Source organism: Phasianus colchicus, chromosome Z, assembly GCF_987193195.1.
Source record: "Phasianus colchicus chromosome Z, bPhaCol1.hap1.1, whole genome shotgun sequence".
Lineage (NCBI taxonomy): Eukaryota > Metazoa > Chordata > Aves > Galliformes > Phasianidae > Phasianus > Phasianus colchicus.
This window is the reverse complement of record NC_143476.1, coordinates 88687295-88698860: the sequence shown is the minus strand read 5'-3', so window position 1 is coordinate 88698860 and position 11566 is coordinate 88687295. Positions and strand designations below refer to the sequence as shown.

The 11566-nt window shown below is 33.3% G+C and overlaps 1 protein-coding gene across 1 annotated transcript; it reads left to right on the top strand.

The window, feature by feature from the left end:
- The first annotated feature begins 475 nt into the window (after positions 1 to 475).
- SYT4 (synaptotagmin 4) lies at positions 476 to 8531 on the top strand. Its single transcript, XM_031602447.2, has 4 exons — positions 476 to 945; positions 3683 to 4497; positions 5806 to 5926; positions 8215 to 8531. The coding sequence occupies exons 1-4, from the start codon at positions 912 to 914 to the stop codon at positions 8520 to 8522; spliced, it is 1278 nt and encodes a 425-aa protein (XP_031458307.1). The 5' UTR covers positions 476 to 911; the 3' UTR covers positions 8523 to 8531.
- The last annotated feature ends 3035 nt before the right edge of the window (positions 8532 to 11566 follow it).

The following is an 11566-nucleotide window of genomic DNA, read 5'->3' as shown; positions in this document are numbered from 1 at the left end:
GACAGGGGACAGGGAGAACGCACACTGGGAGTTTTCATGATTTAAAAAGAGTAAGTGCATCACATCAGTCATAGCAGAAATATGTTCTTTTCTGTTAGAGCCAAGGCATCTGGATCATCTGACCTGGCATCTCCTTCACATCACTGTAGCCCGTCCAGCTGATAGATAAATAAGCAAATAAATAGATCTTACCCCAGCAAAACAGACACACCCATGTATTACACAAGGTGCATTGAATCACAGCCATTAACATTCCTCTTTCTGTGTCCAACACAGGGTGGGAACTCATATCCTGCAGCAGGGCAGTTAAAATAATCGATGAGCGTGTGTTCAATCCTCAGAAAGATAGAAGGGGGGGAAGAGGGGGAAGAAGGGAGGAAGGGAGGGAGGGTGTGGTGGCTATGGAAGGGGGGGGTGGGGGGAGCGGGGGGGAAGGGAGGTGGGAAAGGTGCTGATTTCAGCCTTGTAGCGTCAGGCTTGCGTCAATTTGGGTTTCAACCACGTCTTCAGTCTCGGAGCAGAGCTACTCAGAAGAACCAAAACAGGAAGGGGTTTGGAAATCAGTGTGCAAAGGGGAGGACCGAAGCTCCCCTCCCCCCACTCCTTCAGTCCGATCACAGCCTCCTCCTTCACCTTCTCCACTGCTTGTGTCTCCGGGTTTTAGGTTTTTTTCTTTTCTTTTTTGTTTGTTTGTTTGTTTGTTTGTTATACCACCGTGGAAAAAGCCTGCTGTCCCGGTGCTGCGAGAGAGCGACGAGTCGAGAAACAGCAGAGCATCACATTCGGGGCTCCTGGCAGGGATCGCTCAGCACCGGAGAGGGCGACTCCGCTAGCGCGATCAGCCGCGTCAGCCAGAGGCTCTGGGACCACGGACAGCGGCTCCAGCACCGCGGACAGAGAGCACCACCAACATGGCTCCGATCGCGGCCAGCCACCAGCAGTTCGGTAAGTGAGTCCCGGCCACAACTCCCGGCCACGGGGATAAGAAGAGCACGCAGGCAGCCACTACTGAGCCACCCTCGCGCCTCCCAGACTGCTGGGAGGAACCGAATTTCTCCTAGTTCTCTTTGATCCCAGAAGTTGTGTGAATTTGCTTTCTTCTCTTTCTCTCTCTGTTCCTTTCCAGCTAGCCATTCCTTCTGGTAAATCACTGGGAGAGAAAGAGAGGTTTGACTAGATGCATTTTTCGGTCGAAGAGTTGGAGTTGTTTTCTCTGTCTTGGTTAAAATATATTGGCTTCAGATTAAAATGCTGTAAACACATCTTGTGCCACAGAGAAAATCTTCATTAAAGCCATTCTTGGAATAATTATAATTCCTTTTATCTTGTCATAGAGGAAAATTTGTAGATTGTTAGCTAAAGGGAAATATAGTTGTGTAAAGAACACTACTGAGAAGATGGGAGTATAATAACCCAGTGTTTTGGGCTAAATGTTCCTATCTTGATTAATCTCTATTTATTGAGAATACCCATGATGACAACAAACTTTTCAATTGTGTCATTTCTATACACTTACTGTAGCATGAATAACTGTGACTCTGCAAGTTTCAGAAATAGTGATAGTATGAAATAAATAGCGCTACTCATAAAAACTGTAAGTGGAAATGTTTCGGAACTCCGCTTTACAAATATTGACTCTAGCCTAGATGTTATTTGCTTTACCAGTGGTTAAATTCAAGGATCATTCCACTGACTCAGGTGAAATGACTTCGAATTTACATCACATAACTGAAATAATTTATCCCAGGAACAATAGGTGTTGTTTCCTACTAATATATTGCCTTGAATATTAACTGATATACATTATGATAACTTGTTGTAATGTAATTAGTTGTGAATATAAAAAAAAAATTAGTTTTCTTCTTCTTCCCTACCTACCCCACCCATCTGATAATTCTAACAACACTCATGACATCATCCTTATCTAATTATTTATTTAAGGAAGTTAATTAATATTTTAAATATTAAATTGATTTTACCACTTCTTCCAGTAGCTGTAGAATAAAAACACAGGATGATTTCTATTACTATAAAAATTTTAATTGTAAACTCATGAAAAACTATTAAAAATGTATAGATCATTCTCGAAAGCTATTTAAAGTATTCTAATTATCTTTCAATTATTCCTTGCTTTCTATCTTTATTTCATTTACATTTAAATTTCTACAGCTAAGTTAATACTTGAAACTCAGAGAAAAATGCTTGGCCTAAAAAAAAAAAAAAAAAAAAACACTTTTTTTTTTTTTTAATTCTGATTACCTTTTTCAGTCACTTATTGACTTCTTACAATTAAACATAGATTTATACAGCTTGTAAGCAGAAGTGACATTTATTGTCAGAAGAAATTAATAGCAAGACCTTACACTTTCTGTTCTGCAACATTTTGCCCTACTTTTCTTTGATAATATTATGTTGTTTTTTGTTTGTTTGTTTGTTTTGTTTGCTTGTTTGTTTTGTTTTTGTTTTTACTCAAACTCAAAGTTATGATGGTAGCACATCTATTAGACCAGGTTTTACCTAGATAAAGCATGTTTAGTAATGTGTACAGGAGGATAGTTTTGCTTTCATCACTCAGAATGATCTGCTAATTATTTGTTACAGGAACTGTAATGCAATTGGATTTATGCATAAACAATGTCATTCCATTAATATTCTACTAGTCTACTAGTTCAGAGAATAAAGATTAAGCTCTTATTGTTACTGTGGGAGGCTTAAACTCACTTAGTAATGTTACTTATGGGCAAAATTGGATTTCCAATTAGTTGTGCTCATTTGCCCCTTCAATGCATTCTTCTGAATGGCTAATGATTCAGTATGCTACTTAAGTATTCACATGACAGTTGAGATTGAAACACCTAGATAGTTTTCTCTTCATTCAGATTTTAAATATAGGATTAATTTCAAGGTAAATTACATTTTAATGTTTCTCTTATACACTCTAAGAAGTGATCCATCCTGTATACTTTCCATAGCTTTGATTCATAGATTCTCAGATTCAAAGTTTGGTGGGTGTCAAAGATACACTTAAGAGTATTTCAGCTTTGGACTCATATGCAACTGCCAAATGTCAAATCCATCTGGAGAGGACACTTGGCAGGTAATTACTGCAGTTTTTCTTGATAGACTTTCTCCTGGAATGTACTGAAAATCCTATTGAAACTCTTGAGTCTTACAACCTCCTGAAAAAAGTCAGTTTCAATAGATACTTCCAGGCAATTATGGGATCAGACCATAAAACTGAGTTAGTTGAGTGTACAAAGCATTTTAGGAAACTGTGAAAAGCAGATGATATAAGTAACAAATATATCAGAATTCTTCTATCTAACAAATACAATTCCATAAACTCAAAGATAAAACCTTATCTATTTTTGTTCATTGACATTTAAACTCAGAAATTACACACAGAGTGATAAAATAGCTGAGAAATTATTCATTTTAATTACTAGTGGGGTGGGAACTGTATTTTCCTTCCAGACATCTTTTGTATGGAAAAATACTAACAGCATGGGACTACACATTTACGCCTGCAGGTGGCGAACAACGCGTGCAATGCAGAGCACTTTCAGTCTGTCAACTGCTCCTATTACCGTTTCGTATTAGTTTACTTTGCTAAATTTACTAAATATCACAGAGAAGAAGAAATTCCTGCTTATTTGCTTGTTGCTGTTTATTTGACTTGCAGATGAAATTCCTACAGTTGTTGGGATCTTTAGTGCATTTGGCCTTGTCTTCTCTGTCTCCCTTTTTGCTTGGATCTGCTGTCAGCGCAAATCATCCAAATCTAATAAGACTCCTCCATATAAGTTTGTCCATGTTCTGAAGGGAGTTGATATTTATCCTGAGAATCTCAACAGTAAGAAGAAGTTTGGAGTAGATGATAAAAGTGAAGCAAAGAGCAAATCAGCAATGCCAAAGAATTCTCTTCATCTTGACCTGGAGAACAGAGATCTAAATGGCAACTTTCCGAAAACAACCTCTAAAATGCAGAGTTCTCCAGACCCTGAAAATTCATCTTCAAAGCACTTTTCAGAAAAGAAGAAAGATTCAGTTTCCCCTGATAGTTTAAAATCCACTACATCCCTGTCATCTGAAGAAAAACAAGACAAGCTAGGAACTCTCTTTCTCTCTTTAGAGTACAACTTTGAGAAAAAGGCATTTGTAGTGAGCATCAAGGAAGCACGTGGGCTGCCAGCAATGGATGAACAGTCAATGACTTCTGATCCCTACATCAAAATGACAATCCTTCCTGAGAAAAAGCACAAGGTGAAAACCAGAGTGCTGAGGAAAACCTTAGATCCTGCTTTTGATGAGACCTTCACGTTTTATGGGATCCCCTATAGCCAAATTCAAGACTTAACACTTCATTTTATGATCTTGAGCTTTGACAGGTTTTCCAGAGATGACGTCATTGGAGAAGTCCTCATTCCCCTTGCAGGAACTGAATTGTCAGAAGGAAGGATGCTAATGGACAGAGAGATCATCAAAAGAAATGTTAGGGTAACATATTTCTTATTTAAAATTTAGAAGTGTTGTACTAGCTTAACTATAATACTTTAGCAATATTGATAGCATCCTGGGAAAAGAAGGGAACGAGTTTATCAAATGAACTACTGAGGTCTTTTCACTAGGGCAGTATAAGGAAACAACTGCACAATGATAATAAAATAAAGTTAAAATAAGCATTTTGCAAGAAAATGTTAGAATTGTAAATTCTACTTGCTTAATCAGATGATCAGCATGTTTTAGTGGATCCATTCACATTAGGTCAAGAGGCCTAAATCCATTTTAGTTTGCATTGATGTGAAAGAATGCAAAAATTCATACATTATTATACTCTTTCTTCATCTTTTGGATTTTAAATCATGCTTTTTTTCTTCTCAATGACTTTTAAATAAGCTGCATTTCTTCTAAAGATACTAAGATATGAGGGAGATGTTAAAACCACAGCAAAGTCAGTGGAAAAACATATTGATTTCACTAGGCTAAAAATATTTCATATCTTTTTGTCTCATTTCAGAATAGAAAGATCATTTACAACAATCACAGAGCCATGAAAATGCATATGAATCATGCACACTTCTTTTATTCTCTACTAACAAAGTAGCTTGTATATTGACTTTCAATTTGATTGTTTCCAAAGACGAAGCATGCTGACAAATCAACTAATCATCTGCCAGACAACACACCTATAACTAATATGGTTATTTTGCAATTCTTTCATTGTATTGCAATTATAACTATGTCACTCATATTTTGCTGACAAGTTAGTGGATTTTCTGATACATAAAATATTCTCATTTCTTATTTCCATTGGCTCCCTCCTTACTGTGAAATAAATGACTCTTTCACTAATGAGCTACATTAATAGCATGACTAAAAATATTTTACTATTTTTCTTTTTGTGAATAAATTTTATTCAATTTGTTTTTCAAAATTCTTTTCATACAGTTTCTTATTTATTTTTCTTGAGACATTTTACTTACACTGAGACTATTTTTTTACAGGATATAGGATTTCACTTATCTCTGAAGCTAACAGTGTCATGTCAATACATATTTTCACAACTTTATTTATTTATTTCAAACTCTAATAGCAAGATATAGGAGGTGTTATATAACTACAATATAAAGGAAAATTATATTTTATTTGCTAAGCATCACAGCTCCATGAATTATATCTTTTGACACCAGTTTGAGATACATAACTATGCAACAGTGCAGAAATCCTATTCAATCTAGTTTCAAAGTCTGTCAACATAACTGCTCATAAATAGTTTTTCTTTTTTATTTCTTTTAATTTCCTCAGAAGTCGTCTGGACGTGGAGAACTACTGATCTCTCTCTGTTATCAATCTACAACAAACACACTAACTGTGGTTGTTTTAAAAGCCAGACATCTACCTAAATCTGATGTGTCAGGATTATCAGGTAATGTTTTCAGTAATGAATAAGCCTGAAGAATATAAAACAAACAGACAGAAGACAACTGAAATGTGACATTTCAAAGATTAAAAATAACCCAGAAATGAGGAAGTGGTGTCTGTATTATCTGCAGCCTACTCATTTCATTTATATCTAGGTCGGTGTTTTATTTTTTCAGAGAACATATATTAAAAATTTCTTCAATCACATTAGGGAAAAATAAAAAAACAAAATACAAAGAAACATGACATCAGTTGGCAGTGGAGGCCAATGAGTTTTGTCACTCTCTAGAACAGGATCCATCTGTCATAAGAAGATGTTGCAGATATTAAAACTTTTGAATATGACAAAGAAATTCAGTTTATTATTAGCTAATCAATATCAAGTGAAATTCTTATATGGAATATTTCAGCTTTGAATCCAAAAGGCAACAAATTACGTCTGTGTTGAATTTAGTCCACTGGTATTAATGTTTATTTGGCAAGGTGAAAGGTGAACTATTTCATTGCTTGGGATACACTAAAAAAGGAGTTTTTTTATAACTCCAGTCTTCTACTCTTGTACCATTTTGCAAATAATAAATCTTCCTTTGAAGCTGATGTTAGAACTATAGTTAGGTGCATGCTAATGTCAGATAACTTAATAAAATTCAAAATAAAGTATACTGAAAAGAAGACAAACATACACACTGAAAAAAAAAACAGTACCCAACAGAGGACTTCAAACAGTAAATCATCTGTATTGAGTCTGTATAAGCCTTGATTCTTTTGATGCACAGGATATTTTGAAAGAAAGAGGAAGCAGTTTTTGGAGCCTTTTAATTTTAATTACTGCAGCCAATAATACTGTACTTCTACTTCTCACATCAAGAGATATGGATGTTGAGATCTTCTAATAGGCCTAATAAAATCAAAAGCAACATTCCAGTCTTATTACTTAGCCAAAAGTAGCAGTCAAAAAATTTATTTCAAAAGAAATAGACAACATTATTAATCTACTGATGGCTAGTGATTTTGATATTCTTACAGCTTGTATGGTGGATATTCATTCCAAGCTAATGAAAAATTTATAATAAATAAAACTTCTATTTTAAAAAATATATATGTTTATTTCTGTTAAGATGCACTTTTCTCCCATGAAACTGCTGTGAGTCCAAGCAAACAAAAACTTTTTCATCATCTGACCCCTTTATTCTGATAACTAGAGTATGGATTTTCTAAATAAGGTTAAATTAGAATTTCACTAGAAAAACAAACAAACAAACAAACAAATAAATAAATAAGCAGCATAATTGTTTCTTATGTTTATTAGTGGACTGCTTATGTAGACTATTTCACTTGATTGACTTCCATAGACTGGAATTTTCATTGCATCTTTGAACCATTAGGATTTGGACACCAGTCCACATTTATTTTAAACACATATATAAATGCAAAATTAGTACTTGAAACTGATCATTTCTACTTTTTTTTTTTTTTTTTTTTTCTTTTAATTCCTCTAAAGGAGAAATATAGCCATTATTGAAGACAGTAGTTAAGGAATCTTGCAACAGTTGAAAAATTCTGAAGGATACAAACATTCAGTGTTTATTAACAACGTTAATATTATGGACTATTTCTCTTCCCTTCCTCAATAACATATAATATATTTAAAGACAAACCACATACAGCCAGTAAATGTAGTCTTATATTTAAAGTTTAACATTAAATTTGTTTAGTAAAAAGATGTGGGAGAAATTTATTCAAGATAATTAATTTTAGTACAATCAAACCAGAAATAAATTATGTCCATTTTTCTCAGCACAAGATTATTCTCTTACTTTTGACATTTTATTGTTTGAGCCTTATTAATACTGATTATTTCCTACTTGTAGAATGTGTAAAAAACAGATTTCTATTACATTTAATTACATAGTGATTCACATTTCTCAGAATACATTGGAAATTTATCATCTTTCACACTACCTTTTGAAGCAACAGAGATATAATCAACAAAGTTAACAAACTACATGTCTTGTGAAAGAAACACCTGCATAATACAAATAAGACATTACCTAAATCTTGATTACATATTTTGATATCCGTAAATGGAGCTTAAAGGAACTAATTCAGAATTAAACACACACACACACACACACACAAACAAACAAAACTAGATGAAGAAAATCATCTTTAGTAGACTGAAACATCACTGTGATGTAGTTCCCTTGGTATGTTAAAAAGTTTACCAAGAACTAGAACAAGGAACTTCTAAATAATTCAATATCTTATTTGTGTTATTTCTTTCTATTGCAGATCCTTATGTCAAAGTGAATCTGTACCATGTTAAGAAGAGAATTTCTAAAAAGAAAACCCATGTTAAGAAGTGTACCCCCAATGCTGTGTTCAATGAATTGTTTGTCTTTGACATTCCTTGTGAGGGCCTTGATGATATCAGCATTGAATTTTTGGTTTTAGATTCAGATAGAGGGTCAAGGAATGAGGTCATTGGTCGGTTAACCTTAGGATCTTCAGCAGAAGGAACAGGTGGAGAACACTGGAAAGAAATCTGTGAGTATCCTAGGAGACAAATTGCCAAATGGCATATGTTGTGTGATGGTTAGCAGCTCAGAGCAGGGTTAGAACTTGAAAAAAAAAAAAAAAAAAAAAAAAAAAACTATATATATTTCCATAGGCAAGTAGCAGTTTTCTTTCTTTGCTATCTGTAATTGCAGGCTTGTAACTACGAGACTTTTTTGGGGGGGAGGGTGGGGAAATAAAAAACTGGATTGAATTATCAAAATAGAAGGTAACTAAATTTTCAGAAAAAAATAAAGTAATTTATATTTCATTAGACTTTAACTTAATTAGATTAGCATTTTCCTGTAGTTTACATAGCCTAAAATGTCTGAAGCAGTATAATCTTCAACAAGAACAAACTAAGTTTTATGAAAAAGTCACTAGAAACCTTATTAGTACTGTTACCCAGAAGAAGATAACCTCATTAAAGTATACTGCTAGATCAAAGAAAAAAAACTGCAGCTTAATCTATGATTCTACGATTATTCTGAGAAGGCGCTGAGTCTATAAACACAATGGGGATTGACAGTGAATAAGAGGGGCATTATTTTTGTCCCTCTCTCATAAACCTTCTTTTATGAAAATTCAATCATTATTTGTATGTTTTGGTTATTTATACTTTGATCATTCCAAAGACTGAAGAAATTTTCAGTGACTTGCTTTAAATACTACATCAAGTGCAACTAGTTGTTTTATGTGTGGAAATACTGTAGAATTATTTACACTTGGATTTTTTAATATGTGTATATATATCCTGTTTTATTACAGCGACTAAAATAGACACATTCTATAAATCATCAAGTAAGTTAATGTATATTGTCTTGTCTAAAGGGCTCCTTTACAAGTGACTATATATGTTAGTAATTGGGATTAGGCATGGGTTACATTTTTTCTCTAGTAAGTATTAAACCTTCAGTTCATGCCAAGTGAAAGCACTTACCCTGAGACAAAGAAGCATTCAGGATACTATTGTCACTGATCTTTCAATAATTATAGTTACATTTAATGTATTACAATACATTATTATTATTATATACATTATTATTATTATTATTATTATTATTATTATTATTATTATTATTATTATTATTACTAATATTATTATTATTATTATACAGGAAACATTACTTCTCCTTTTGATTTTTTTTTTTTTCATTAAATGAAAAAGAGAAAGAAAGTCATGAGACAGAGTACAAAATCTCATTCATTTGTTTAACTTCCTGAACTTATGTCACTACAGTCAGAAAGATTGCTCCAAACAAACAAAAATTAGTGCATTTTTAGATATTTTCAGTACAGGAAATCAAGTTGACGCTATGATTTATACAGTATTTTGTTAGACAAAGGACTGGAAAAGTGCATTTCACTTAGATGACATGCATTAATGTCTACTATTAATTGCACTGAAAATTGGTGATAAAGGTGTCATGGCTTCATGTTTGCGTGACATATGTGTGCTTAAACTTAATTTGTGCCAGTCTATGGGAATATAAAGTATAAAAAAGATGAGGATATGTATAAAAGATCTAGGCTTATGAAACTCACTCTTGGTCATACCTAATATATAGTTAGGCTGTCAGAACTGTAGCACAAATATATGCAGTTATTTCATAATGTTTGTACACTGATTTCTGATATTGAAGTTCGAAAATACTGCTCAGATGTCATTTTTTTATTACACTAAAGTAAACAAGTATATGATGATGTTACGATATAACCACTGACAACTCATTTAAAAAGTGGAAAACAATTTTCACTATTTTTGCATACATCATTTTTCCACTTGTATTCCCACTGAAATGAATGAGGCTATTTGGAAATTAAGGTGCCACACAATATATGGAAAGGTAACAGGAGAATGGAATTTAAACAAACAAACAAAAAATAAATAAAAGCAACCAAACAACAACAGCAACAACAAATCATTTTCAATGTTACATTAGTCTCATTAAACACATTAAACAGAAGATTCAGGTCTTATTCACAACTTTTGACTTCTCCCTGTTCTCATATGCCCAAATTATGTTTGCAGTAAAAGACACTGAAATATGAAATATGCAAGTAGAAAAATTATACTGGAAGAATTCTATTGAGGCTCTTTCAGATTTTGTGTGAGTAATTTCTTCAGTTTTTGAGAATGTGTTTAATATAACAGTGTTCATAAAGTTCTGCAAAAATTCATTTTCAAAATGACATAAACATTCTTTTTAAGATAATGCTCAATGTATAAAAAGAAAGTGTATTGTATATATAAAGGAGAAGAATCTTTTTTTTTTTTTTTTTTTTTTCTTATTTCTTTTGAAAGCTGATTATCTTCTCAAGGGCTAGATTTGCAACCTTGTTGAACAAAGTGCAATTCAAAGCCACACAGTCGAAGGAATGATGCCCACAAGCTTCAGTGGGGTTTGAAATGCGATCACAGAGTAAAACTCTTCCTGTGAATCAGCCTGGTACAATGAGGCTACTAACAGAGAGAGGCTTAATAGTAGCTGGAAGAATTTTAGACAGCATTATATGACTAGAGTTGTTAATATTTCTGGTAAGGATAGTACTTTATACTAAAAGTGATTGTATCAAATGGGTGAGACAGCTGGCAATTCAGTTGGTAACTGAAATAAACAAACAAATAAAACATAGATCTTGTGCACTGGCCCATTAGTAACACAATATCTCAGAAAATCAGATGACAGGAATCTCCAACAGACACAGATTCTGACAAGGAGAAAAAAACTGAACTTTTAAAGTTAATGATGGCCTACTAGCACTATTTATTTTCCATCTAACAAATTGTTTTCAAAATTGTTTTAAACTTTTTTTAGAGAAGCCTGAGCATTAACATTTCTACCAGCTAAATGGCATTTGTTGGTATGGCAAGGGGTAGGAATGGGAAAGGGAAGCTCTCTCTCTCTATATATATGTATGTGTATATATATATATATATGTATGTGTATATATATATATATATATATATATGTATGTATAATTGAACGCAAGGGGAAGCAAACTTTTTTCATTTAATGTAATATTTAGCTTGGAAAGTTGAGTAAAGAAGACTTGTTAAAAATAAAGAAGACTTGTTAAGACAAGA

Bases quoted from the DNA above. Each gene is read 5' to 3' on its own strand.
- SYT4 (XM_031602447.2), top strand. From the start codon at position 912: ATGGCTCCGATCGCGGCCAGCCACCAGCAGTTCG. The intron at 946-3,682 runs GTAAGTGAGTCC...TTTGACTTGCAG, and splicing joins GGCCAGCCACCAGCAGTTCG to ATGAAATTCCTACAGTTGTT. The intron at 4,498-5,805 runs GTAACATATTTC...TAATTTCCTCAG, and splicing joins TCATCAAAAGAAATGTTAGG to AAGTCGTCTGGACGTGGAGA.